Genomic DNA, 27259 nt, shown 5'->3' on the forward strand with positions numbered 1-27259 from the left:
AGGGCCTCAGGTAGGACAAGGTGCCCCTTGCTGCCTGATTCTACTTTGTACTCCCCCCTGGGGAAAGTATTCAGACTTTCCTCACCTCCCCTCAAATCAAACTGGCAGAGTTGTCAAATCTCACTTCTGTTTTTAGTTGGCTAGATGTAAAGTTCTTTATTGATTTCAGTTGCTGTACAAAAAATGCATAAAACAAGCCATTAGTTGAAAAACATTCAAGCTGTTATTACGTGCTTAATTCAAGACCTTTTTCCCCCGAAACTCCTAAATTTGTCCCTTTCCCCCACCTTAAGGTTAGGCTGTAATATCTCTCCTCTGCATACAGCCATGTAAGTCTACTTGCTGATCCCTGTAAAAGACTCAGCATTCTTGTACTAGTTTTCACAGATTCATTAATTGAATACTGGAATATTCAGTTAATACTGCCATTGAATCCTGCGAGGAACAGGCAACAGGGACAACAAGCCTCTCGCACGGCTCATTTTGCTGTCATCAAGTGACTGGCACAGCAACAGCTCTGAGAAGTGAAGTAGACTTACAAGGGCCTGTACAGGAGGGCATGCTTCAGAGTTAGTGCAAGGCCCAGTCCACCCATAATGGGGCATAATTACACCCAACCAAATCCTGGTCTCTTACTGCAGTAACAGGTGCCTCCTCTGCACACCTTGGAACTGCTGAGCTAAACCTCCCCTTCTTCCCCCTCCCCAGCTCCCTGCAGGCTTGTATGCAAGAAAGTGCTGTTGCACAGTAGCAGCTGCATTAACTACAGTGGTAGAACTTCCCCAGTGCCCTCACAGCATGCCTGCCCTTAGCTTCACTGGAGGAAGGGGAGGATAGTGGTGTCAAACCACTCTTCTGAGAACTGCAGGTGATCTCCTTTCACCCCCAGGAACACCAGCTTTCCTGCTTTATCCATCTCCTGCAGCCCCAGGCGATCCTGCAGAGAGAAGCATGACCATAGCATCCTGGTGCCCTGCTACGGCCAAACGCTGGCAATGGCTGGGGAACCTGACACAGGGGAAGGCACTGATAGGCAGAGGCTGCTGTTGCAGCAGAGGTGGCTGGCAGGCTAGCGTGGGTTCCACCTCTGCTCTTCAAAGCTCCTCCTCATAGAGGAGAAAAAGGCATTTTGGATGACTCTCACAACAAAGCTTTAAAAAGCAGCAGTGTTCGTTAAACACATGCTGAAGGGGATCTTGAGCCAGGCATAAGACCAACACTGTAATTCGCACTGCCAGAACGGTCCTAGAAGGAAATGCCTTCCTGAACAGCTAGTGGCAAGAAGAGCCATGCCCCAGGAATGGTAGAGACAGTGAGGAGAGCTGTGGGGTTCAGAGCGCCTCAAGGTGGCAGGGACACTACACTCTTTAGAGTACAAATAGCAGAAACCCCTCAGCCCCCAGCAGAACATACCTCTGTGTACAGCGAGGTCTCCTTCAGCGGGATAATCTCCTTGGCTTGGCCGCTTTTGTAAAACCCAAACCACTGTCAGAATAAGAACAAGGAAATGGTTGCTGAAGGGGTCCCAGGAGATAAGTAGGCTTTCACCACTTCTGCTGGAGGGCCACTGCTGCAGACAGTGCAGTATCGCAGCACAAAGCAGAAATGAGCGAGCAAGAACCAAAACACCACCCAAAAGCAGCACCCACCCTGCCTGCCTCACCTCAGAGATCGGAGGGTCAACCATGGTATCATTGAGAAATTTCACCATCACGAACTTTTTCAGAGCCATCAGGTTTTTCTTGTATGTCTCATTGATGCCCTGGATGAAAGCAACAGAGAAGAGATCCAAGACATTGGAAAGCCCACTGAGACAGGTTGGGGAAACTGCCTGCTCCAACTTGCCCTGCACCTGCAAAGGAAACCCTGGACTGCACTAGCCTGGGAGGCAGGAACGTGCGTATCTGTCACCAGCCTCCCTTGGCTGTGCTCATGGCATTCAGCCTCATCTCCAGGCTGTAAAGAGCAGAGGGGCCTCCCCGACCTTCCCAGGGAAGGGAGAGGTTTTGCCCAGTTGAACGGTGATGGGCGGACTATCTCACTCAAGAAGGCCACTGAGGTGCTGGAGCATGTCCAGAGAAGGACAACGAAGCTAGTGAAGGGTCTGGAGAGCAGGTCTTATGAGAAGAGGTTGAGGGAACTGGGGTTGTTTAGTCTGGAGGAGGCTGGAGGGAGCCCTTGTCATTCTCCGCAACTACCTGAAAGGAGGCTGTAGTGAGGTGGGGGTTGGTCTCTTCTCCCAAGTCACTAATGCTAGGAAAAGAGGAAATGGTCTCAAGCTGTGTCAGGGGAGGTTTAGATTGGATATTAGGGAAAATGTCTTTCCTGAAAGAGTGGTCAGGCATTGGAACAGGCTGCCCAGAGAGGTGGGGGAGTCACTGTCCCTGGGGGTGTTAGAAACACGTGCAGACATGGCACTTGGGGACATGGTTTAGGAGGCCTGGGGGTTGGACTTGATCCTAGAGGTCTTTTCCAACCTTAATGATTCTATGATGAAGCCCATGGCTTGTCTACCCCAGCCACTCCAAAAGAGTACAGTGACACAGGGACTGCTCTGCCATGGACAAGTGTCATTCAAAAATCTAACACTAAAACCACTCTGTACACTCCTGGGATGCAGGCCAAAAAATGCCCTGCATCCCAGGAGTGGATCCTTGTATCCATTCCAACTCCTGCAAAACTACTGCCAGGGAGAGCTAACATGAAGGAACTCGTGGCTAAGGCTTCTGCTCTCCTGCTAGCATTTAATCATCAGCCAGGTCCTTACCCTCTCCTGATTTATGTCAGCCAAAAAGATGCTGCTTTTCCTGTAGTCCTCCTCCTTCAGAGGGTTGTGCCAATACTCTGCTTGTACCAAGCTGGAGAAGAAAGCAAAGACCAGATCGGAAATCCAGAGCTTCTCACGCGGGCCTGGTCCCTGTCGTTGCAGCCTGATGAATATATACTCACTGCTCTTGAACAGCTTGCGTGTAGGCACCCAGATCCAGTGTCTTTCGGATCCAGTCACAGATATGGGAGCTCTCACCAGGACAGCGTGGAAAGCCGTACACGCCTGGGGTGTGGAGACATGTGTAACAATTCAGTGAGCCAAACTCAAATCCCTTTATCCCTCCAGCTGGTAAAGAACCACTCTCTTACAGAGCAGTGGCAAGTATTACCCAGGGAATCAGGCAGCCTTTAATCCTGCAATCTCATTAGACAGCCCTCCTGCCCCTGGGCACTATTACACACAAAGATAATGGATGATGTTCTTGAGCCGAGGTTATTGCTCTGCAGAATGGGGGCATGCAGACAAGTGGAACACCGTCCAGCTAGCCTGGTGTGTTCCCAGGAGGTCTCAGGATGGTTCCCTTCAAGTCTTCCCACTACACTACAAAGAAATAGACCCAGGCCACGGAACTTCTCAGGGGAGAGAATTTGAAATTCATTGCCAGCCACTCTTAACTATACACCTCTTAAATTCCATTTCATACTGCCTCTTTAACTGACTGCAAAAAGCACCTCTCTTTCCTTGGGGCTTTAGCCTTCCAGATGCCAATTGTAAAATATCCTTGTGACCCAGGTTTAGTTTCACAGAGGCTTTGCTCTGTAGTTAGAAACTTCTCCTGAAACAACTAATCCCAAGTGCTTCCAAATATTGGGCTCGCATGGCAAGGTTTTGGTAGCGGGGAGGCTAGAGCGGTGGCTTCTGTGAGAAGCTGAGAAGCTGCCAGAAGCTTCTCCCATGTCCGACAGAGCCAGTGCCAGCCAGGTCCAAGACGGACCTGCTGCTGGCCAAGGCCAAGCCCATCAGGGATGGTGGTAGCACCTCTGGGATAACGTATTTAAGAAGGGAGGAAAAAAAAATCCTGCACAATTGCAGCCAGAGAGAGGAGTGAGAATATGTGAGAGAAACAGCCCTGCAGACACTGAGGTTAGTGAAGGAGGGGGAGGAGGTGCTCCAGGCAGCAGAGCAGAGATTCCCCTGCAGCCTGTGGTGAAGACCATGGTGAGGCAGGCTGTCCCCCTGCAGCCCATGGAGGTTAATGGTGGAGCAGGTATCTCCCTGCAGCCCACGGAGGACCCCACAGCAGAGCAGGCTGATGCCTGAAGGAGGCTGTGACCCCATGGGAAGCCCATGCTAGAGAAGACTCCTGGCAGGACCTGCGGGGAGAGGAACCTGTGCTGGAGCAGGTTTGTGGCAGGACTTGTGACTCCGTAGGGTACCCACACTGGAGCAGTTCATGAAGAACTGCAGCCCGTGGGAAGGACCCACATTGGAGAAGTTCGTGAAGGCCTGTCTCCTGTGGGAGGGAGCCCAGGCTGGAGCAGGGGAAGAGTGTAAGGCGTCCTCCCCCTGAGGAGGAAGGAGCAGCAGAAACAATGTGTGATGAACTGACCACAACCCCCATTCCCCATCCACCTCCACTGCTCGGGGGGAGGAGGTAGAGAAAATTCAGGAGTGAAGTTAAACCCGAGAAGAAGGGAGAGGTGGGGGAAGGTGTTTTACTCTGAGTTGATTATTAATAAATTTAGCTTAATTTCCCCAAGTTGAGTCTGTTTTGCCATGATCGTAACTGCAGAGTGATCTCTCCCTGTCCTTATCTCAACCCACAAGCCTTCCATTATATTTCCTCTCCCGTCTGGCTGAAGAGGGGGAGTGACAGAGCGGCTTTGGTGGGGATCTGGCATCCAGCCAGGGTCAACCCACCACAGAATTCTACCCAGGCAGCGTGTCTTCTACTTACAAAGGTCCCTCCTCATTCCCAGTTAAGAAGGACCAAGACAGAAGATAATGTACTCCACCAACAACGGGGCCAAAGCAGATCACCAGATTCAGACAAGAACAAAGGGACAGTTTAATTCACAAAAAAACAGTTTTTAGGAAGAAGCCAAAAAAATCACTCCTGCCTACAGGAGTCCCCCACCCTTCCCAGTGGTTAGGGGGGTACGATAATTTAAGAGGACACTACCTTGGTGCTGCCCCCCAACGGAGATCAAATTGAGCATGGGAGGAGAAGGACACCTCTGGGCCACCGCCCTCCTGTGGAGAGAGATGAAGGAGCTGAGCTGGTGCTCAGCACGGCCAGGCCACCAACGCTGGTTCGCGTGCAGCTCTCGCCTTGCCACTGCGTGGGCTTGGGCACTTGGGTAACGTTTGCAAAGATATTTATCTTCCTGATAGAGCTGCACTACAGGCAAACCCATTCTTGCCTTTGGAGCATGCCTACCTTTACAAAAGGGTTTGTCGTTTTACATTTGCTTAGTACTTCAAAAGAGTTTTAAATCAGAACCTAAAAACCCAAGAAAAAAAATTACTGGAAATGGAACAGAAGTGTAAACTTACAGGAACTGGCCTCCTTGGGAGAAGCCCATTGCATTGTAACCTCCTTTCAGGTGAGGGTCCTGTGCGAGCTGGCTGCACACCTCTGCCACTTGGTCATTCACGTTCATAAAGAAGCTGTTCTCCATATCCTGATGGATTAGCCAGATTAGAAAGTACAACTTGTACCTTTTTAACGTTTTACATTATTTTAATCTCTACAAATAGATCACTAACAGTTCCGCTTTTGGAAGAGGACCTTAACTTTCATAATACGACAGAAGCAAAATATGAAATTCAAGTTTTGAGACTTCCCTTCATCACATCTTTGTTCCTACTCTGCCTGGAAAACCAGTCTCAATATGAAAGAGTGACATTTTCCCAAACTTCTTGCAATTTGAGTCCCTTCAGATTTTTTTTTTTTTGTGTGTATATATATATCAATATATAAAATTAAAACATCAAACCTCACCTTCATCTTTTCTTAATCCCAGAAAATAACACACATTGTACAATATCCTGAAAGACTACTTAAAAGAAATTCTGTAGGGCTACACAAAACTGTCAAAATACATGACGGCACAGAAACAATCTATATCTTTATTACACTAAATACTAGGGTGAATAAATGGTTATAAATCAAAAAGGATGGCAAGGGATGAAGCTCTGTTTAGCAGTTTCTTGTCACATGCCTTTGTATTACCCAGAGTGGTGAGAGAGTACTAATCAGTGGATTTGCATAGTAATCCAATTTAGACTAGGGATTTGTTTTTCCCCAGTTCTGTTCTGCAGGTATTACTAGACTTTATTGGTTTCTACCTGTCAAAGCTGTTTACTTCACAAAAGAAAAAAAAAAAAAGAAAATTAGCAGGGAAAGCATTACATGAATCGTTGTGGAACCAAGTTAATAACAGAGACTGCAGTAACTATCGCACTTTCAGATCCACACACTGGCCACCACCCTGGCAAGCAGAAATGCAAGCGACAGCAAAGTTAGTTACCTGTATCAGGTTGCTTCCAATCTTGAGAGACAGAACATAAATCCCTGGTATTTTATTCTCAACTATTTTCTTAATGTAGCCCATGCTTTGTGGATTGCAGCAACTGTCTCCTGTGAAAGGGAACATGGCGAAGCACCGTCATGCCACCACCCAGGCCCTCACCTCGCCTCCACAGACACACCAGAACCCCCCTGCCGCAGCAGGGCCAGGAGCTGCCAAGGCCCTCACGGGCCCGGGGAAGGAGGGTCAGCACCCCCAGGCACCAGCGGTCCGGAGGAAGGGGACACCGGAGCGGGCCCGGGGGCGGCCTGCGAGCACCCCTCGGGGATGCTCAGGTCCCATCACGGCCCCATCCGCGGGCCGGGCCAGCTAAGCCGCGCCCACAGAGCCGTTACCGGCGGAGGGGCCCCGCCCGCCGTTGCCGGTCCCGGCTCACCCATGCCGTGCCAGATAACCAGGGGGACGGCGGCAGCCGCGCAGCCCAGCCCCAGCAGCACCAGCACCGCCACCCTGAGCGCCGCCATCTTGACTGAGCACATGACTCGCGGGCGGCACGGGTCACGCGGCGGGGGGCGTGGCCTGACGGCGGGGGGCGCGGCCTGACGGCGGGGGGGCGTGGCCGGGGGGCAGTCCCCGCGGATCAGTCGGTTCGAGCCCCGGCCTTGCTCGTTCACACCCCGATCCCTGAAATCCCAAATCCTGCCGCAGCGCTTGGCTGCGTCCTGCTCCCCGCCCCGGGATACGGACCCAGGAGACCCACGATCCCTTCGGTCCCCTCTGGCCTGCGGGAGACACTTGTCCCCGTACGTGAGCCACCCTGGGAGGGCTGGGAAGGAGCCTCCCTTTGCACCAGCCAAGGGAGGGCTGTGGGTACCCCCAGGGTGTCTGTAGGAGCACCCCGGGGTGGGAAAGACCCCACTGCCCTGTCAGGCTGTCATGGTCGAGGGTTATAAACCACGAAGGCAAATAAGGCTGTCCCGGAGGTTTGAGGATGCTGTAAATCACTGTGTTCATAGAGCCTCATGCCAGCAGCCTGCTCCGCTTTCGCCCTGCCGGTAACGGGGCTGGGAGGAAATGCCAGGGGTCACAGCCTGGCTACTCCCATGTTTGTTGGTGTTTGAGATTCGCTTTCCAGCAGGGCCGGACGTTAACTTGAGGAGAAGCAGGCAGCAGCACCGCAGGCAGGAGAGGATGCAGCGCCACGTGGACAACACACAGGCAGGGGATGGGATGGAGGCAGAACAGGACGAAGCCCCTCTGCTTGCTCAGCAGCCCTCCTCCCGCACAGGTAAAGCTGCTCCCTGGGGAGCAGCAGGCTGAAGTGTGGCCTCAGCAGGGCCTGGGAGCCAGAGACTTTCAGGATTCAATGTGTCCCCTCCATGTTGGGCAAGTCTCCTCACCTTCCTGCCCCTCCATTCTCCTTCTGAAGATACGCACTGCCATCCCTGCAAAGGAGGAGGGCAGGGGCTCAGTGGTAGATGTCTGGAGGGTAGCTGGAAAGGGCCATCTGTTGCTGCAGTAGGGTGGTTGCCTGGCAAATCTGCAGGAGGGGATGAGAGTTAACCTGTGGCCTCTCCGACCAGCCCTGGTTTGTGGGTGCTCTCCCTCCACAGAGCTCTGCTCCGCTCGCTGCGGCCTGGCCCTGATCCTGCACGTCTCTCTCTTCATGGCATACGCGCTCCGGGTCAGCCTCAGCATCGCCATCGTCGCCATGACTAACAGCAGCCATCCTCGCAACTGGTCAGGCAGCGCTCCCCGCGGCTCCTACCCAGGATTTGCTCAGGAAGTAAGTGCAAAGCAGATGCAGATAACTGAAAGGCGCTTCCCAGGCTCAGTCCACTCTTGCTTTTGCATGAGGACAGGTGTGGAAGCAGCAGAGAAAACTCTTGAGGACAAGGAGGGTGAAGGAGCAGAGAGCTCAGTTCGTTGCTTGAGAGCATTTCCTGGTTGCTTCTCCCCTTCTGGGGGAGTCTGTGCCTGGAAAACAGAGATCTCTGCCTGACAGCCATGTTCTGACTCCTCCAGGTGCCCAGGTACAACTGGAGCGCTGAGACTCAAGGAATCATCCTCAGCTCCTTCTTCTATGGCTACGGCCTCACGCAGGCGCTGGGCGGTTACTGCTCAGGGCTCTTCGGGGGGAAACCTGTGCTGGGCGGCGGGCTCTTGCTCTCCTCCGTGCTCACCCTCCTCGTGCCCCAAGCAGCAGAGCTTGGTGTGAGCTTCCTCATCGGGCTGCAGGTGCTACTGGGCTTGGCTGAGGTCAGTCGTGGCTCCAGGCACTGCCAGGCTACAAAACCCACCCTGGTTTTCCCTGGCTGCACTCCCCATGTCCCTTCCCTCCACGGCCCCTGTTGTCCTTTGCAGGGGGTGATATTTCCAGCTCAGTACACGCTGTGGGCAAAATGGGCCCCTCCGCTAGAACGCAGCAGGCTCATGAATGTCGCTGATGCTGGTAAGACACAAGGTCTTCTCCCTACCATCAATTCATTAAGTGCAGGACCTCCCCTCACCCCCTTCTTTCCAAGACAGTCCTTGTAGCAGCCTCAGGTTGAAGGCTGTGGGTCCTTGGCAAAGAAGTGTTAGCAGCATTCAGCCTTTCCACCTCTCCTCCTCCCATCCTGTGTCTTCTCTGTCCCCTCGGCTCAGATCAGGAGAGGGAACCCAGACACTGAAGGGAGCAAAACTGGTACAAGGGTGTGTGTCTGCACAGGCGCTTCATTTGTGCCACCACATTTTCCCATCACAAATCAGGCTGGAGGCTGTAGGTCTGTCCCACTCGCTGCTGGTCACACAAAATCCCATTAAAATCACTTTTCTGGTTTCTGATCCCTAGGATGCACTTTTGGGACTTTCGTTGCTCTCCTTGTGGCTGGGATCATCTGCCAGAGTCTGGGGTGGCCTTTTGTCTTCTACATCTTTGGTGAGTAATGGCTCATTATGTCCCTCTGCTCCAACCCTGCTGCAGACCCGTTTGCTGGCAGAGCTCCCAAAGCTCCCATCAGAGCCCAGCAGGACCAGCTCTGTCCTTACTAGTCCCACACAGAGCTCTGGGCTCCCCTTTCACCTGCCAGGCCAGGATGAAGCCATTTTATCTGGTACTACTAGGGAATGTGCCTTTGCTGAACCTTTTGTTCCATCAACTCGGCCTCTTCCACTGTGAGCTATGGGTGAAGGGGAGTTCTCCCTTTCCATCTTCCCGCTGGCTCTGAGCTCTGCCACAGCTCCCTGTAAGACGAGCTGGCACTGAGAGCCCCGCTCCTGGCAGGTGGCGTTGGCTGTGCCTGGTGCCTCTGCTGGTTCCTCCTCGTGTATGAGGACCCTGCACATCACCCATGGATTAGTGCCGGGGAGCAGGAGTACATCATGTCGTTGCTGGCTCACCAGGTACACACAAACCTTTTAACCACAACTGACCATGCTGCAGACACCATGGCAAAGGGACTGCTCTGAGTCAGTTCAGCTGGGCTCCTTATACAGTGACCAGGGCTAGTCCCAGTCTTCTCAGCAGCAGGTGGAGAGGCTGAGGAAAGCCTGGACAGCCTGCCCAGGGGATGGGAGACAGGAATGGAGGCACTGGCTGATGTTTTAATCCTTCCAGGGCAGCTCTCATGGCCGCTCCCTCCCACTTGTGGCCATGGCTAAATCACTGCCTCTTTGGGCAATCACCATTGCCTGCTTCTGCACAGACTGGCTGTTCTACATGCTGCTGACCTCCATGCCCATGTTCATGAGCAACGTCCTCCACTTTGACCTCAGAGAGGTGAGTGCTGCCCTGCAGCAGAGGCTGGTCCCTGCAACAGCGACAGGACTTGGTCCCTCTGTAGGCTGGGAACATGGAGTCCTCAGGAACACCTCTTCCTGAAGACCGGTGGCTCTGGGACCAAGGGAGCTGCAGTCTTGGAGCTCTTGGCTCTGTTCCTTCATGCCATAGATGTGACAATGCCTTGTTCTCTGCTCTGCAGAACGGGCTCCTCTCCTCCCTGCCTTACATTGGGAATGGGCTGGGGCACATCCTGGCTGGGCTGCTGGCTGATTTCCTGCTGGCCAGGCAAGTCCTTGGCACAGCAGCCATCAGGAAGCTCTTCTCAGCACTTGGTAAGGACAAGCTTTCATCTGCCGTCCAGCCTTTCCAACACAATTGTGTGGCCTGTTACAAAGCACATCCCCTTTTCCTCCCAAGGGATGCTGCTCCCAGCCATCTTCCTGGTGGCTGTGCCTTACATTGGCTGCAGTTCCATGGTTGCTGTGGTCCTTCTGATGCTGGCCTTGACAATAATCAGCATGACAGGGGCAGGCATCAATATTAACCACATCGATATAGCGCCTAGGTAAGTGGGTCTGACCTCTGTGCCCTCCCTGGCTCTGCGTCCTTCTTGTTCCCAATCCTCCAAGGCTTCTGCAACTCCTACTCTCCCTTCCCTTATCTTCTGTAGCTGGTGGCTTTGTAAGCTAAGGAGTAAAATAAAGGCTTAAAATCCCCCTCAGTCTTGCAGGGAAGATCCTCCTGTTGCTCAGCATGACAGGCATTATTCATGCAGATGAGGAAAGGGACTGGCAGCACCTACTCCTCTCCCTTCTTGTGACAGTCTCCTCTCTGCCTCGCTCAGGAAATCTTTGCTTCCTCTCCCCAGATATGCAGGGTTCCTGCTGGGAATCACAAATACCTTTGGCATAGTCGCAGGAATTATTGCTCCTACCACAGTTGGACTTCTCGTCAGCCAGGTAATTTGGGGCCACAAACCACAGGCACATCCCTGGAAGAAAACACAGGTCTGCTCTCAGAAATTGAGTCCTTTCTTTGCACTGAATCAAAAATTACTCCAAGCCAACCCCCACTCCCAATGAACATATGTGATGTAGCACCTGGCAAACCAGAGCTCTGGACCATTTTGAGGACATGGGGATGACTCAGAAAGCAGCAAGAGCTCCACATGGGCCCCATCTGGATGTACTTAGAGATGGGGAGAGGGTTGAGGGAGTGGGGTGAGGGGGAAGCTCTGTGCCAGGAAGGAAAGCTTCCTGAATTCAGCACAGCACACAATGTTTCCAAAAATACCAAGGCAGGAAATACATCTCCAACAACAGGGGGTCTGGCATATGTCTTGAGTTGAGCAAAGCCAACTCAAGTTGGTGAGATGAGTTTAATGCCAGTGAACTGGGTGGCAGTAGTTGGGTGATCACTATATGATGATAAAGGGAAGGGTGATACCATCGTGAACTGTTCTTGGCCCCCCAGGATCTCCAGACTGGCTGGAGGAATGCCTTCTTCATATCTGCAGCCCTCAACCTGTTTGGCCTTATCTTCTACATAGCCTTTGGCAGCGGGACCATCCAAGACTGGGCGAGGGAGGATGCTGCTGTGCAATGACAGCCACGAGCATGGGAGGGTGCACAAGGGAATGGGCTGCAAATGGGCACGGGTCAGGCAGGAGCCACCCCCTCCCCCCGCTACCCTGCTCTTGCCTGTGCAGCAAAGCTCAGATGTGTGTTCCTGCCTGCTCCCAGGGCCCTTGCAGCATCCTCAGGTGATGGCATGAGCTACGTACGCAGCTACCCAGCCCTGCCTGCACTCTGATTCTTGAAGTGCCCAGCACCTTCACCCAGCTCCGTCCACCTTCTGAACCCAACCTGCTCACCGGGGGAGGCACCAGCCCTTCGACCTATGTTGCCCGCTGTGCATTTAACCCTGCCCTCAGCCTTTGCCCATGGGAAGACATGCTGCAGCATGTCCTAAACAGGATCCACAGAGAGCTGGTAAAGCTGGTTGTCTGCCAAGCTCTGGAAGGAGCCTGTGGCTATTTCCAGCAAAGCTGTTCTTAGATTAAGTAAACTGATAAAGTAGTAATGTTACTTTTTAACTAGCAGCTTCTCACACCCTCTGCACAGAGACACCTAACACTTTTTTTCTCTTCTTAATGAGACAAGCTGATAATTCATTTATCCTTCATCTCCTTTTAGAAGCAACTGGGGCAAAAAACTAGGGAGGGCATTACAGAGTTCAACCTGGCAGCCCTGAGCATGGCCCCTGGGAGGTGGGGAAGGGGATAGAATCATAGAATGATTTCAGTTGGAAGGGACCTTAAAGGTCATCTAGTCCAACCCGCCAAGCAGGGAAAGCCTTGAGCTGGTGTCATCCTTACTGAGCGAAAGCCTCATTGCAAGCATTCAGCTTAGGATGTGGCCCCTAAAAGAGAAGTTTGGAGCCCAAAAGGGATGTGAATTTGGCTTGCCCCCTTCCCAGAGTTGTGTTATGCTCTGCTCCCACCTGAGGGAGTGGGCTGCGACTCCTCCCTTGCTCCAGACTAAGTCACAAAGGTGAAAAAAGAGGATCCAGATCCCAGGCAGAGATCTGAAACCCACAAATGCTTCCCTGAAAGAGTGAAATGCAATTGAAATATGTTCCCAGGTCTGGTACAAGGAACTCAGGGATGTGGGGGTGGGAGAAACGCCGGGAGCCAGGCTTGGGTAAGACACACTCGATGCTGCTTGGGAGTGGAGAAGCTCCAACACTTTCTGGTGCGGCACCTCCCAGCAAAACCGCTGCGGATCATCCCTCCTGGCCTCGGCGGCAAACCGGGGCTCCTGGCAGGACCCAGCCCCCTCCTCCACCACCCGCCCCAGTGCCCTCGGGGGTGAGTCCCACGGCCGAGGCAGCTGCTCGCACCGGCGCAGGCCGGTCCGTGCTCTCAGCCCGGCTGCGGGGCAGGGGGTGAGGCGGGAAACGCCCCCCCCCCCCCGGACCCGTGGGACGAAATGGCCGCGTGGGATCCCCGGAGACCACGCCCACCTGCGGTTGCCCCGGCAACCGTGGAGGGCGCGTCGCCGCCCTCCGGCCGCTAGGGGGCGCGCTTGTTCCCGCCGCCCTTTCCCACAAGGCTCGGCGGCGGCGGCCAGCTGGTCTTTTCCCCGCCCCCACCATGGCGGTGAGTGGAGGCGCTCGCGGGCCGCGGCAGGGCTGCGTTGTCTCTATCCGCTGCCATCCGCCCTCGGCGGGGCTCGGCCGGGCCACGGGCAGCGCGGGCGGGAGCGGGGGATGGCCGTGAGGGAGAGCTGCGGGGCCGGTGTGGGTAGGGAGGACGCGGCGGGCGCGCCCGGGGGTAAGCGGCTGCCATGACAGGCCGCGGCCTGCCCGGTGGCTGGGCCGCCGCCGCGCCGGGGTTCGCCCCCCGGGCTGGAACCGGGCCCAGTGTCAGGCCGCGGTAACGGCGTGGCGAAGCCTTCTCCGGCTCGCTGGGGCGAGCGGTGGGCTGTCTCCCGGTCGCGCCTCGTTATCCCCCGTGTCGTTTTTCCGCAGCAAGACCAAGGTGAGAAGGAGAACCCCATGCGGGAGCTGCGCATCCGCAAGCTCTGCCTCAACATTTGCGTGGGGGAGAGTGGGGACAGGCTCACCCGAGCGGCCAAGGTGCTGGAGCAGCTGACAGGCCAAACCCCTGTCTTCTCCAAAGGTGAGGGGTGGGTTTTCCTGCCGGGGGGGGGGGGCTGTGTGTGCTGGGGGCTGCGTAGGAGCAGCTTTGTTTACTGGTTTTACCCGTGGTTGTTTTCCTTCCTCTCCTGAGCACGCAGAGGGTGAAGCGGCTCCTTGTCAGAGCCAGCGTGGGGAGGTCTGCTCCCATGGGGACCTTGTGCGAATCGGGGGTCTTAAATATTCAGGTGCAGGTGGTTGTTTCTGTTTGTTAAGTTCTGCCTCTGGGCTCAGGCTGCTGCTCTGCCCTCACCTCCAGAGAGAGAACGCTTTGGTTGCCTTGGTTGTTTTTTTGTTCTCTATAAACTCATTTAGTCTTCTTAAAGCTCTGAATCCCCTGAGTGGGAATTCTCTGAATAGCCTTTAAGTGTAATTGTTGCTCCCCACAGCACGATACACTGTAAGATCCTTCGGCATCAGGAGGAATGAGAAGATTGCTGTTCATTGCACAGTTCGTGGGGCCAAAGCAGAAGAGATTCTGGAGAAGGGGTTGAAGGTGAGAATTTGGCTGATCTGGATCTTTGATTTGTAAAAGAACAAAACTTAATCTGTACTGACTGGAAAGGTGTGTGCTTTGAAACGTTGCATCTGATCTAGTTATAGATCAGTCATGGATGTTAAGGGTTGGGTAGTACCTTTGCCTGACCCGCAGGCTGCTGTGTTTGCACTGTTTCTCTCTCGGGTTGCTGCTTCTTCCTTATTTAAGAACTATTGGGGTGCAAGTTACTGTTTCCTCTTGAGGTTCTGTCTTTGCTGCTGTGATTTATGAGCAGGCTGTGGGAGCAAAACCTTGGGTCTAAAGACTTAGTAGCCTGTAAGCAAGCTGTGGGTCTGGTAACAGTTGGAACACACAGGACTTCTTATTCTGTTTGCAGTCAATAATGAAACAGTAACTGACAACAAATGTTTCAGGTGCGAGAATACGAGTTGAGAAAAAACAATTTCTCGGACACTGGGAACTTTGGCTTTGGCATCCAGGAACACATCGATCTGGGGATTAAATACGATCCCAGTATTGGTATCTACGGCTTGGACTTTTACGTGGTGCGTATTCCCTGCTTCCCTGCAGCTACTGGGGTTGTGTGACAGCTCTGGAAGGAACCTGGAATGATAACGGGCTTGCGTGAATTTGCTGACAAGTGCTGGAAGATAGAAAAATGTCAACAAAATCCAAGTCTAAACCAAGATTCCCAGGGCTGCTGTAAAATCCCTGATTTATGACCAGTCTCTCAAAGCCTCTTCTGAAACAAATACTGCTGTTATTGGTACTGCTGGGATAACACTGAGGCAGCTGTGTGAGGTTTGGGGAAGGACAGAGCAGCAGGGATTTCAGGAGTGCAGGCTGAAAGATGGGCTGCGTTGCTGGAAGGTTCTCCCTGCATTTAGAGGCTGGGGCTGGCTCGTAGCAGCGGTGGTGGCTGGCGTGTTTGAGTCGTTCTGTTCTGCTGTGCTTCGCTCTGCATCTTTGAAATGGAGGGAAGCCGTTCATGTGTCTTAGCAGTGCTGTTCAGTGTCTCTTTTCTCGAGAGCTGAGGCCTCTGGTAATGGAATAGTGAATCTTCCATGCTCATTTCGGCTTCTCCGAGTCAGTGTGAAGGTGTCCAGCCTAGGAGCTGTCCCTGTCAGCTTACCTGGCTGCTCAGAAGTTCCTTAGTTTTCAGCTTACATTGAGGCTGTAGAGGATAATGCTCTCAGTCTCAAACGTGACTGAGGCAACAAAACGTTACTGATGTGGAAATTCTAGCCTTCCCTCCTAGAAAATGGTGACGTTTAAGAAAATAAATACATGCCAGAATGAAATAGTGCTGTTGGTCTCGTCTCCTGGCAGGTGCTGGGCAGGCCTGGTTTCAGCATCGCTGACAAGAAACGCAGGACTGGCAACATTGGAGCCAAGCACAGAATTGGAAAGGAAGAAGCCATGCGCTGGTTTCAGCAAAAGGTAAAAGTCTGTCTTTATTTTTGTATCTCGAGAGTTTCCTAGCAAGTAGCAGCAAAATGCTTCACTGTGGAAGGACTGAACAAGTCCCTGGGCAGGAAATCTTGGTCCTGCATAAATGCTGAGGTCATTGATTTTTTTTTTTACTGCTCTGGAGCAGTAGAAGCTGTGTTTGAGCATGGGTGCTGTTCGTGCCCCTTTTTTGGTGTGCTGAACTGAAAGAGAAACAAGACAGCTGGAAGTGTCAGCTCTTATGTAAATCTGTCTCCCAGTGTTCTGTGTACATGGGTCACAAGGGATGAGGCAGGGTTAGGATTTGCTTATCTAACACAGCTCCTTGCTCAGCTGCCAGACTTGGGGGATGGAGTGATCTGAATAAAACAAGTTCTTGGGTTTACCTATACATAGCTGTCTCTGACACAGACCAGATAATGAATGGGAGATGCCTAAAGCTTGACTGGAAATGCTCAGGGATGGGGACTACTGGTATTTTTTCTGAGGTGGAAAGGGCGGGCAGTCTGTCTGGAGGCTCTTTACTGGCTACTCTGCCTAGATCTGCGCAGGGCAGGCTCCAGCCTGCTCCTGCTGGATGGCTTTTTTCTTCCCTCCTGCCTGGTTCTGCTTATGGTGGCATAGTCAGGGGCCAAGTCCTGGGAATGGAAAAGAGACGAGTGTAGTTCTGGTCCGATCAACCTGTGATGCGTGGGGCTTCTTGTTCTGCTGGGCTGATGAGCAGAGTTTAACGTTTATCTGAACAAAGGCCCACTTGGAAGTTACCAGAACAGCAGCTAAGTAGAAAGGCAGTTAGCTGCTCACCTAGGAGAAGTGATGTTTCATGTCAGTGTTGTCTGGTTGGCTTGGAAAAAATGTGATGGCTCAGTTTTCACAACAGTGGTGCTGCACCTTTACCTGACAGAGCTTTCTCACTTGGTTCTTTCTGTCCTTTTTTTTCCCCTCACAGTATGATGGCATCATCCTTCCTGGTAAATGAGCAGTTCCTGTTACAGAAAAAAGAAATAAAATTTTCTAACCCCTGACTTCTGTTGTGAATTTTGTGGGGGCTCCTCCTGATCTGGGAAGCTGCTGGGAGCAAGGGTCACTCACACTGAAAAGGCAGCAGAAAGACATGGACTGGTGCTGTGCGCATGCAGAGAACATGGTGTTCTCGAGGAGCAGGAGTTGGATTTATGTGGATACAGCCTCTGCTTCTGTCCTGTCCAACTGCACAAAAATGCATAAAGAGGCTGCAGGTGGGTGTAGAAAGAAAATAATATATGCTTTTTGACCACTGGAGTTGTAGAGCAGAGTTTCTGGAGGGTTAGATTCCTGAGGGGAACAAAGTATGTGCTGCTTCTGATCATCCGTAGAACAGCCTGCTCTTTAATGAATGTGGGATTCTGAATTAGCAGAAGAAACTGGGTTGCTCTAGGAACTATCGGGAGTGCAAGTTCAACAGGAAGCCAAAAGAAATGGAAATCAATGCCTCTTAATAAATCAGAGCCATAAAGCCAAAATGTGGCTGAGGGTTCTTTGTCTTTGGCTGGTTGGAAGGGGTGGGGGGGATGGGCAAGGCCAGTGGTGCTGGCAGGGCTGGGGAACTGGCGAGGCTCCTGAGCCAAGATTCAAAGCTGGTGCCGAAAGAGGGGATTGCAAGCAGCCAGCAGAAACCCCTGATCCATGCTGCTTCCGTGGGTGAGTGCCTGGCAGCTGGTAGAGTTGTTCTGCCCCACAGATTGTGGTGCTCTCAATGTTCTGTAGAAATCCTGAAGCAATTACTGGATGTGCTTGGAAGGTAGAGGAGGATCTTAACTGGTTTTATAAAACATTTCAGGAGCGTGAACTTACGCTGCTGTAATTACACAGCCAGAGAGTCTTCCCCTGCAGAGGACTGGCCTTTATTTAATGAGAAGATTCCCTGCAGGACAATACAGCTCACACAAGTGGAGTTCACCAGCACCTTTGCCTCTGCCTCTAGCGTTCGCTCTTCTGTATCTTACAGTATAAAGTTATAATAAAATCAAGGAACAAACTCCCTTGCATACAAGTCTGCATCGCTGCACATCAGTGATTGCACAGTGTTGTCTGAAAGGCTAGACCCTGCCCTTGTCACGTCTGGAGCTGTAAACCAGGGGAGGTTGCCAGCACTGTTCAGGGTGGAGCCTACTCCAAAATACACAGGGCAGCATGTGCTCTGTGAGCTAAAATGCACAGAGGAAAGTAGAATTTGATCAGAAATGTTGTTCTGTCTTGGGATAGCTTTATGCTTGCTGCGAACTCTTAATAGAGATTGTGAATTCTCAGAGAAAGAGCAATACCTTTACGTGAACCGTAGCTACTGCAAGCTGCTTGGTTTTGGTGAGTTGCGAAAGGAAGTGAAAACCAGCCTGCTTTGCTGAAGCTCTTGTCCTGGGGTTCCCATGAGCAGTTCATTGGCTTCCTGGATGCAATCTCACTGTTTGTTGTGCAAAAAAAAAAGACCAGAACAAAACCAAGAGCGTTTGCCTGGATGCTCAGCAGCACATAGCTGCCTTGGCCTGAGACGAAGGTGATAAGCCAGTCTAGGATCACGTTTAATGTGCTCCAGTAACAGAAGCTGGTATTGGAAGACTCTGGCCTCAGCATGTGACTGTTGTGTGATGTCTTGTTAAATCTGTGGATGTAACCACCAGGAAATAACCACTTTTTCTTGCCTCCTCCTCATCACAGGTTATTGCTGCTCTGGCAATAACCTCAGTATCTCAGACCCACCAGGGCAGGGTTTGGGGTGCCAGGGTGTGGTTTGTGCTGATGGGCTCAGCCCAAGAGCAAGGCTCTGCTCTGCAGTGCTGGGGGGGGGGACGACACCTGCAGTCCCTGCACCCCCTGAAAGGGCAGCCAGCGTTTTAATGAAGACCAGTTACTGTCTCACTCAGACGTAGTGACAGGGAGGGACCCCAGGCACTGAGCAAGTGCTTCCTCTGGAAACTCAAGTTTCCTAATCGCTTCTCCATTTACAGGTCAGATGCTGCTTTTACAGTAATGGGGAAGCACTGGTTGAGTTTAAAAACCAAGCTGTCACCTTGGTGGTACAAGTAACAGGATCTGGCTACGAACAAATCTGGGAGCTCCTGGTTTAGATGTGAAGGGCTTCTGTTCCAGCTCATACTTGTTCTCAGGGCATCGTTTGCTTCTCAAATCTCCTGGAGTCTCATAGCATCCTCGGGCACTTCCCTGTTTGCCTCTGCTTGAGCAAAAGCAAGCAATTTTGGTGAATTCCTCTAATAGTTTTCTTCCTTGCTATTAAGATTCACTTTATTCCTGATCTGAGGGTATCTAGCTTCAATGAGTCCCATGAACAAATGCTACATGAGCAATGGTCTGCTCTAGGCCTGTCACTTTCTTGTACCTATACCAATACTACTGGTGTTTCGAAAGTGTCTCACAATACTATTCCTATAGTAGAATGTTTCCTGTGTTATTCTAGGATTTTTCTTTTTTTCCATTTTTTCCAATCCATGCTGCAATACAGAGCTGCAGGCTGAGGAGAAAAGCTCTTCTGTCCTGCTTGCTTCTGTGCCTGCCCTGCTTGAGCAAGCCCTGCTTAAGCTGCAGGATGGAGATGCAGGCAGCTCAGAAGACACCTTCCTAGAGCCCAAAACTTGCCACAATGGAACAAGAGTATTTGAGACTTTGCAGTGACTCCGAACATCAGCAAGCCTCCCCATTCCAGCTTTGCCATGCTCCTCAGCTCTGTCTCCTTCCCTAGCTGCTGGCATAAGCCATGTGGCACCCAGGGCTCTTTATGTGCTGGCTGCTGCTGAGGCCACAGAGCTGGCCCGGGACCTGAAGCTCAGGGAGCGTGGGAGGATGATAGTGCAGCACGAGACACCCACCGTGGCCTCGGGGAGGTCCTCATCCTCAGCCCACTCGTTGAGGTCAGGATTGTAGCACTGCACGCATTTCTGATACCTCTTCCCACTCTCGTTCCAGCCACCCACCAGGCACAAGCGCCCCTCCAGCAGAGCCACCCCAGCCGTGCTGACCCCCATGGGCAGGGGTGCCATGTAACTCCACTGCCCCGTGAGTGGGCTGTAGCACTCCACAGGCATCACGTCCACCCGCTCGCCCTGGGGACCCAGCTGGCTCCCACCCAGCACGTACGCTCGGTCAGCCACGGTGGCTGCGCAGTGCCAGCCCCGGGGGGTGCTGAGCCTTGCCAGCTCCTTCCAGGAGTCAGTGCTGGGCTCGTAGCAGCACACGGTGCGGGAATAGGCATGGCTGATGTAGCCGCCGGTGACCAGGAGCTTGCCGTCGATGACAGTGGTGGCGTGGCAGCAGCGGGGCGTCTCCAGGCTTGCCTTGCTCTGCCAGCTGTTGGTGGTGGGAACGTAGCACTCGACAGATGCCAACGCACCCTCCGCGTTTCGCCCTCCGACAGCGTAGAGGAGCCCGTTGCAGGAGCTGAGGCTGAAGTGTGTCCTCCTGTGCTGCATGCTGGCCAGGTGCAGCCAGGTGTTGAAGCGTGGGTCGTACCTGGGGGATGAAGGGCAAATCTGTCTGTCCAGGACTAGTATCAGAGCCATGGGGAAAAGTGGGGCCTGCCAGACATCTGCTTTCACAGGAGACAACTCATGCTCTGGAAGAGCCTCTCTGTCTTGTCCAGCAATAAAAAGGCATCTGGACAGGCAGTACAGATGGAGGTGATGGCACTGCACAGGACTGGATCCTACCTGTGACTGCTGAGGTTGTCTTGGGGTGGCCCAGCATTGTTCTTGCTGCCACAGGCTCCTGCCTGGCTTGGAAATGGTGAGTGCTACTGATCTGAGGTGTCCCCAAGCACTGTCACAGTCCCCTCTGTTGTGTCTCGGCAGGTAGAAGAGGACCCAGGGGCAGGTTTCCCCTGCCCACGCTGCCAGGCCAAAGCCAGGCATGTGAAAAGAAGCTGCCACCTTGTGTGTCCACGAGATGGCAGAGGGAACTGGAGCTGCTGTGTCCCCAGAGCGATGCCACAGGGACTAAGGCCAGGCTGGGAAAAGTGGATGAACTACCAGCCGGAAATAGAAAGGAGACCTGCCAGCAGGTCCTTGAAACCTCAGTCAGTGCAGGAGAAATAGCCTAGTGACCTCTCCTAACTGAGAGTGATGATCAGGGGCCGCAAAGGGCTGGCCTTGAGCGGTGCTGACGATGATGTGTGTGGAGCCTCAGGTGGCTGAGCCAAGCCATGGGCAGAGCCACTGGGAAGTTCAGGTTTAGGTTGCAAACAAAATACTCCATGTCAGGTTGCCATGGTTACTTCTTCTTAGGAGTAATAGTAATCCCTTGGCAATCCAGTGACAGGTTTATGGGGATTTTGGAAACAAACCTTGTCATTTAAATGATGAAGAGACAAAGGGAAGCAGAGAGAAGAAAGCCTGAAGGGCAACAGGAATCTTACAGGCAGTAAATCTACCTTAAAATGAATCCAGACAAGCCAGAGACCAGGTTGAGGCTGACACTGGCTGAAGGAACAGCCAGCAGGTGAAAAGGGGAGCTCCCCAGAGTAACAAAATGGGTTACTTCTAAATAATGAGGGTTCTCGTTTCTCCAGGAGCCTCACAGCTTTGAAGAGGCCCTGCCTTGCCCTTATCCTGCACCGGTGCTGTGTGCTCCTGGAGGATGTGGGCAGCACAGCCCAGGCACCAAAGTCCCCAGGGTAAGCCCAGGCCAGAGTCATGCAGACCAAATCCCTGGAAGTGCTTTCCAGGTCTCATGCCTCACGGTCCAGCACCCTGTGCTGGGCCTTGCTGCATTTGTCCCTCCCTGGAAGCATTATCGCAGAGGCCAGACCTACCTCCCGGTTACTGATAGCAAAGAGGAACCTTTCTGACGCGCTTGTCCCTCACCCCGTGGGGAGTGCTGGGGCACAGGCAGACACAGCTCTGAACTCCTCCCCAGGGTCTGCGTGGCCAGGTGGAGCCCGTCTTACCTGCTTAGGCTGCTGACGGCATGCTTGGCCTGGTTCCTGGCATCATTTTGGTCTTCACCACCCGCGATGTAGATGAATCCATCCATCACCACAACGCACTGGTTAAAACTTTTTGCTGGCATCTCTGTCAGCTTGTTCCAGTTTCCCTCTGCATCCCTGTAGCTGATCTCCCTGCTAAGAGCCTTCTCGGTCAAAGCTGGACGACCCCCAACTGTGACAAGCACCCTCTGGCCTCCCCGAATCCTGGTTCTCTGAGACTGAAGGCTGTTTTGCTGGTGGGGGAGCAGGTGGTAATTCATAGCATCCACGAGGAGCTTGTGGCACTGTGGATCTTGCATCATGCGTGGCACAGGTTGCACATAGTTGACCAAGTCTGGAGCTGAGATTGTGCCGAATCGAATGTTGCTCAGGAGGTCAGCAGCATACCTAACCCGTTTCGGGTCAAACTCCAGCCACTTGACAGCGATCTGGAAGGCTGCAACCTCGCTGGGTATCTGCAGGCCATCATCCATCAGCAGCTCATTGATCTGATCAAAGGGAAGCTTCATGAACTGGTCAGTCTTGGAGAACTCCAGAAAGTTTTCCCGGATGAACTTCCACGTGGCATCTTTCACCTGGTTGAGGCCATAGGTGGCCGAGATGTTGGCGATGTACACACAGTTCTCCACAGCCATCTCCCGAACAAGGAAATCGCTGCACATGTTCAGCAGTGCCGGCACCTGCAGCTGGGTGGCCGCAGCGATGGTGCTGCCAATGGTGTACAGGGAGAGGCTCAGCTTCCCCGTGTAGGCGTAGGTGATGACGGTGGTCAGGCCCAGTGGGGAGACGTCGTGGAGCTCCACCCGGTGCAGCTGAGGGTCTCTCTGCAGCAGGTGGTGGAAGTACTCGCTGCAGGAAGCCAGGATGAGTTTATGCACCTTGAAGGACTTTGTTTTGGTGGCAATGGTGAGATCACAGAGGAACTGCTTCTGGTGCATCTGGTTCATACCCTCCAGAAGGCTGGCTCCATGGTCCGGCGCTTTGACCTCCGTGGCCGTGCAGTGGAAGCCGTTGGAGCCACTGTTGTACAAACCATTCAGGTGATTGAAGTGTTCAACATCTAGCAAAGCATCTTCCACCATCACTGGGGTGATGGATGCATCCTCTTTAACCACTTTGGGCTTCTTGGGGGTTTTCTTTTTGGGTGCCATCTTGGAAGGATCAGAATGCGACCTGGTGAGAAAGGAGAGGTGAGGAGCCTTGTAGCAGGGGTACAGGTGTCCTTCTGCCTTTTAAGACATTCAGTTAAGCAAAGTAAAAACCCCGCTGACTCATATACTCTTTGGGTCAGGCCAAAGGAAGGATGGAAACTGCCTCCCAGGTCCTGTACCCCACTGAGCTACATTAAAGGCATCAAGGGCCATGACTGTGAGAGGGGATCCTCAGCTCTCAACCAGTACCAGCACCTTCGCTGTATTAAAAAAAGATGGGATTTTGGGTGGTTGCCCTGGGAAGCTGGGAGCACTCACTGGTTCCTGTGGTGTGGGGCCGTGCTCAGCCCCGCTGACAGCTCTGCACTCTGGGGTGACACAGACTCAAGGCAGAACGAGGGGGCAATTGCAGGGTGTGTTTCACCTGACTCAAGCACATGTCAGATGGCGTGAATCAAGTCCCAACAGCTCTGACATGTTCCCACACAGCAGCGAAGTAAGATGAAGCCCGGCATTGCAGCACCACATAGAAAAGGGTGTTCATTTCCCCCAGCAGGCCCTTTGGCACAGCAAGGCACTGCTGGGTAACCAGTGGGGCCAGTTGCCCTTTGGGGTGACCAGCTCAGAGTGCGAGTGAAAGGGGAAAAAATAAAAAACAGCAACAAAAATCCAGCTTTTGAATGTTCCCAAATTCCGGCCTGAAACTCCAGTCTGAAACTCGGCAGTGACCTCAGCTCCTCCGAGGGAGCTCAGAGCAGCCAATATATGAGGGAACAGAAATAGCTGTTACTGCAGTCTCACATGTCTGGGTACTGTTTATTATGCTTGGCCATAAAGATCAGGTTTCCTGGAACTGAGTAATCAGCTTGTATTTAGCACCGGGCAAAGAAGAAGGGGCACATTATGAGACTTCAGCAAAAATATGGAGAAGGGAAAAGTTTAGTACAAGTCCCTGCCAGGAAAGAGGATTCAGGGCTGAGTCTGGGGGGGAGAGCAGCACTGTGGGCTGGCTGAGCTCAGCTGGCTGGGGGAGCGGAGGGAGCAGGGACGACACAGATGCCTGCAGACCCTGCTCTCTCCTGGCTTTGCACAGAAGCTGAGAGGATTCAGGAGAAAAGTCCCAGGCATTTGAGCCATCCCTGGTATTGTGGCATTTCATGGGGCTACCCCAGTTTACACCACTGAGGGCTCATCTATCACAGTGTCATATCCTGGAGTGGGTGTCAGTCCTTCTGAAACCGGGATGCAAATGCCACTCTCTCTGTGTGTTTGGATATGAAACTGTTTCTGACACCCAGCTCAGGACTGGGAAAAGGAACTAGGATTTACCCTTTCAGAGCAACAACGCTTCATAGAATCATAGAATCGTTATGGTTGGAAAGACCCTTAAGATCATCGAGTCCAACCGCTAACCTATCACTGCCAAGTCCACCACTAAACCATATCCTCAAGCACCACGTCTACCCTTCTTTTAAATACCTCCAGGGATGGAGACTCCACCACCTCCCTGGGCAGCCTGTGCCAATGTTTGACAACCCTTTCGGTGACGAAGTTTTTCCTAATATCCAACCTAAACTTCCCCTGGCACAGCTTGAGGCCTTTTCCTCTTGTCCTATCGCTTGTTACTAGGGAGAAGAGACCGACCCCTGCCTCACTACAACCTCCTTTCAGGTAGTTGTAGAGAGCGATAAGGTCTCCCCTCAGCCTCCTCTTCTCCAGGCTAAACCCCCCCAGCTCCCCCAGCCGCCCCCCAGCACACTTGTGCTCCAGACCCTGCCCCAGCCCCGCTGCCCTTCTCTGGACATGCTCCAGCACCTCAAGGTCCTTCTTGTCCCAAGGGGCCCAAACCTGAGCCCAGCATTCGAGGTGGGGCCTCCCCAGTGCCAAGCACAGGGGCCCCATCCCTGCCCGGCCCCTGCTGGCCACACCAGTGCTGACACAAGCCTGGGGGCTGGTGGCCTCCTTGGCCACCTGGGCACTGCTGGCTCATGCCCAGCCGGCTGTCAGCCAGCACCCCCAGGGCCTTTTCCTCCATTCAGCTCTCCAAGCACTCCTCCCCAAGACTGTAGCGTTGCATGGGGTTGTTGTGACCCAAGTGCAGGACCCGGCACTTGGCCTTGTTGAATCTCAACATCACTTTGATGTTTCCAAGCATGCATTTTGTTCAGACTGTCCATTCCCCAAGAAAATTTGCAGTTTCAGCTCTTCAGCTGGATTTGAAGTGACAATACAGGTTAAATATTGGAATTTCCCAGAACATGAAAATGTTTTTAAAGGGTTCTCTCCAGATCTCTCAAGGGATGAGACCTGTATCTCTCTGAGAGACAATACTGCAAAAACCTCCTTGCTGCCAAACAAAGAGAAGCAGGGAGGTGGCCGTCCTGCTGCCCCCAGACTGAGGCCGGTCCCAGCAGGACGGGTGCCAGGTTGAGGTCTGCAGCCTGCCGGGGGCAAGACAGTTTGGCCTTGTGAAATAAGTGACCTGGGTGTCAGCTCCCACCGGGCTGCGCTGAGGATCTGCCTGATCCCTTCTGCTCCCCAGACTGCCTTGATTTTGGGCCTTTTTATACAGAAACAAGCATAGTGTCTGCAGCAAGCCACTGTTTCTGTCCATAAAACTGCTCACCCCCCTTTCAAGGACTCCAGACCCCATTTTAGAGAGGCGACACCAGCACTCAGCAGCTCCTGCGGGCCTGATGTGGAGCCCAGCATCACAGTTGGGCAAGCTGATCTCTGAAAGCCTTCTTAGCTCCTTCTGGAAAGCCCAGCAAGCAGCGGGCTTTCTCCATCCCCTGTGCACCCCACTTAGGAGTCGGGGGGAAAATTGTTCTGCAATAAAACAGAGGTCTTCTAACTGCATTACACTTCATGCGAGTACAATGGAGCCATGAGAAGTTCTAGGCTCATGCTGATGTCTGTGGGATCCTGCCTGTCCCCTTTAGGCACCTTTAACAGACTCCAATTTGAAGCACGTGTTCATGTTATTCCAGTGTCTGGCTGCAGGAGGGCACAGTGACCTTTACTACCTACAGTTAACTTAAAATGGGACTTGGTTGCTGCTTCTGACTGAAATACCACTGTAGTGACTTGAAAGGGATAATTTTCCTACAGATTAATCCTGGCTGCTGGATTAACCTAGGGAACTGCAATGGTTTGAAGAGATTTCAAAGGGCCCAGACAGAAAGGAGGGAAGACAGGGGTTTTTTCTAGCTGTATAAACTTCTCTTAAAAGACAGCAGGTGTCATCAAGTCCTTTCAGTGCTGCTAATCTCAGCCCTGCACTGTATGGCTGAGCTAACAGCAAAGCGGGACCTACGCTGGGTGGTACTATGTCTTCAGAAAGTTATGGCTGGCTTCTTTTCTTTAATATCTACCCAAGCAGAGTCCCTCTCCCTTACCTGCTGGTGGCCCCAGCCCTGGGTTCAAGCTGCAGCAAACACCAAGCTGGACTGGAAAACTATCTGGACACTGCAGCTCTCGGCACTATTTTGCTGCCAATAATTCCTCCAGCCCCATCCCATGCCATTATTTCCATTATTCAGCAGTTCCTGTGCCCCACACAGGGTCTCTGCAAATCCTGCTCGGTGAGCCCTGGTTCTCCATGACTCATCTCTAGGCTGGGTCTGGTCCTTACCTTGCCGTTAAGACCGGTTAGTCCAAGAGGAAGCTCTGGTCAGCACAGGGCTCTGCAGGTTGAGAGACAGAGACCCTCAACTTTCCCCGCACAACATCCTCCTCCCTCCTCTTCCCTCCTAGCCAGCTGACTGCTCTTATCACTTCTACGTTTACAGCAGGCTTTTGGGGTGATGCGAGGACAGCCACCCTCCGCCGAGTCCCGAGAGACATGGAAAAAGCTGGATTCAGGTAGCGCTACTCCAGCCAAGGGCATCGTCGCAGACAGTGACAGGAGAAGACAGAAAACCAAAGGCCACTGCCAAGGGAGAGGCAACGAGGAGGCAACCAAAGGCCTGGCTCCACCCTAGAGGGGTTCACCAGGGCATCTGGGGATGAGCTGGGAGGACATCGCTCTCCTGACGCCATTCCCGCTCCCCTGAGTGAACGGAGGGGACATCACCTCCAAGCCCCCAGCCTGAGAAGCTGGGCTGGGCAGCTGTGACCCTGCTCAATTTGCCTTTGGCCACAAACGAATCTAAAAACCTACTTTCCACTCACTCCCAACAGCCGTGGTGGAGCTGTTGGTACTTGGGCAGCAACAGGAATAGGTATGAAGAGGAATTTCTCTCAGGAAAGGCTGTCCTGACCTCTGTCCCTCTGAGCATCTGTCATGGCGGCCGCGCTCCCCTCAGCAGCCCCCTGCCAACACTCAAGATGGCGCTACCCGCCACAGCTGCCAGGCCCTAAGATGGCACCGGAGGAACTCTGCCCTCACCCGCCATGGCCGCTACGGACCGGGGCCGACAGCT

At 53.0% G+C, this 27259-nt stretch overlaps 4 protein-coding genes across 6 annotated transcripts; 2 read left to right on the plus strand and 2 right to left on the minus strand.

The window, feature by feature from the left end:
- Positions 1-141: 141 nt before the first annotated feature.
- Positions 142-6855, minus strand: PPT1 (palmitoyl-protein thioesterase 1). Its single transcript, XM_064471517.1, has 9 exons — positions 6740-6855; positions 6304-6413; positions 5327-5454; positions 4953-5023; positions 2950-3052; positions 2768-2858; positions 1664-1762; positions 1414-1485; positions 142-937 (listed from the first exon to the last, which is right to left on the minus strand). The coding sequence occupies exons 1-9, from the start codon at positions 6840-6842 to the stop codon at positions 815-817; spliced, it is 900 nt and encodes a 299-aa protein (XP_064327587.1). The 5' UTR covers positions 6843-6855; the 3' UTR covers positions 142-814.
- Positions 6856-6954: 99 nt separating this feature from the next.
- On the plus strand, positions 6955-12223 carry LOC104048106 (sodium-dependent phosphate transport protein 3-like). 3 transcript variants are annotated; one of them, XM_064471414.1, is made up of 12 exons: positions 6955-7106; positions 7442-7591; positions 7917-8089; positions 8329-8562; positions 8668-8755; positions 9137-9223; positions 9569-9687; positions 9902-10063; positions 10266-10398; positions 10484-10631; positions 10935-11025; positions 11540-12223. In XM_064471414.1, exons 2-12 carry the CDS (start codon positions 7495-7497, stop codon positions 11669-11671), a joined length of 1464 nt encoding a protein of 487 aa, XP_064327484.1. In that variant the 5' UTR covers positions 6955-7106; positions 7442-7494; the 3' UTR covers positions 11672-12223. The 3 variants fall into 3 exon arrangements, with proteins under 3 accessions (XP_064327484.1, XP_009506811.2, XP_064327485.1); XM_009508516.2 differs by lacking the exon at positions 6955-7106 and having other exon boundaries at positions 7123-7591; XM_064471415.1 differs by lacking the exons at positions 6955-7106; positions 8329-8562 and having other exon boundaries at positions 7124-7591.
- Positions 12224-13129: 906 nt separating this feature from the next.
- On the plus strand, positions 13130-16736 carry RPL11 (ribosomal protein L11). Its single transcript, XM_064471417.1, has 6 exons — positions 13130-13226; positions 13598-13748; positions 14155-14261; positions 14678-14809; positions 15594-15704; positions 16663-16736. The coding sequence occupies exons 1-6, from the start codon at positions 13221-13223 to the stop codon at positions 16690-16692; spliced, it is 537 nt and encodes a 178-aa protein (XP_064327487.1). The 5' UTR covers positions 13130-13220; the 3' UTR covers positions 16693-16736.
- An 844-nt stretch (positions 16737-17580) lies between these two features.
- On the minus strand, positions 17581-27250 carry LOC104044054 (kelch-like protein 31). Its single transcript, XM_064471413.1, has 3 exons — positions 26470-27250; positions 21646-22857; positions 17581-20213 (listed from the first exon to the last, which is right to left on the minus strand). Exons 2-3 carry the CDS (start codon positions 22833-22835, stop codon positions 19481-19483), a joined length of 1923 nt encoding a protein of 640 aa, XP_064327483.1. The 5' UTR covers positions 22836-22857; positions 26470-27250; the 3' UTR covers positions 17581-19480.
- Positions 27251-27259: the final 9 nt, after the last annotated feature.

This window comes from Phalacrocorax carbo, chromosome 22, assembly GCF_963921805.1.
Source record: "Phalacrocorax carbo chromosome 22, bPhaCar2.1, whole genome shotgun sequence".
In the NCBI taxonomy this organism is placed as follows: domain Eukaryota; kingdom Metazoa; phylum Chordata; class Aves; order Suliformes; family Phalacrocoracidae; genus Phalacrocorax; species Phalacrocorax carbo.

Bases quoted from the DNA above. Each gene is read 5' to 3' on its own strand.
- LOC104048106 (XM_009508516.2), top strand. From the start codon at position 7,378: ATGCCAGGGGTCACAGCCTGGCTACTCCCATGTTTGTTGGTGTTTGAG. The intron at 8,090-8,328 runs GTAAGTGCAAAG...TGACTCCTCCAG, and splicing joins ACCCAGGATTTGCTCAGGAA to GTGCCCAGGTACAACTGGAG. The intron at 8,563-8,667 runs GTCAGTCGTGGC...TGTCCTTTGCAG, and splicing joins TGCTACTGGGCTTGGCTGAG to GGGGTGATATTTCCAGCTCA.
- PPT1 (XM_064471517.1), bottom strand. From the start codon at position 6,842: ATGTGCTCAGTCAAGATGGCGGCGCTCAGGGTGGCGGTGCTGGTGCTG. The intron at 6,414-6,739 runs GTGAGCCGGGAC...TCCCTTTCACAG, and splicing joins GGTTATCTGGCACGGCATGG to GAGACAGTTGCTGCAATCCA. The intron at 5,455-6,303 runs GTAACTAACTTT...CTAATCCATCAG, and splicing joins TTGGAAGCAACCTGATACAG to GATATGGAGAACAGCTTCTT.
- RPL11 (XM_064471417.1), top strand. The intron at 13,749-14,154 runs GTGAGGGGTGGG...TGCTCCCCACAG, and splicing joins AACCCCTGTCTTCTCCAAAG to CACGATACACTGTAAGATCC. The intron at 15,705-16,662 runs GTAAAAGTCTGT...TTCCCCTCACAG, and splicing joins TGCGCTGGTTTCAGCAAAAG to TATGATGGCATCATCCTTCC.
- LOC104044054 (XM_064471413.1), bottom strand. From the start codon at position 22,835: ATGGCACCCAAAAAGAAAACCCCCAAGAAGCCCAAAGTGGTTAAAGAG. The intron at 20,214-21,645 runs GTAAGACGGGCT...TTCATCCCCCAG, and splicing joins GCCGTCAGCAGCCTAAGCAG to GTACGACCCACGCTTCAACA.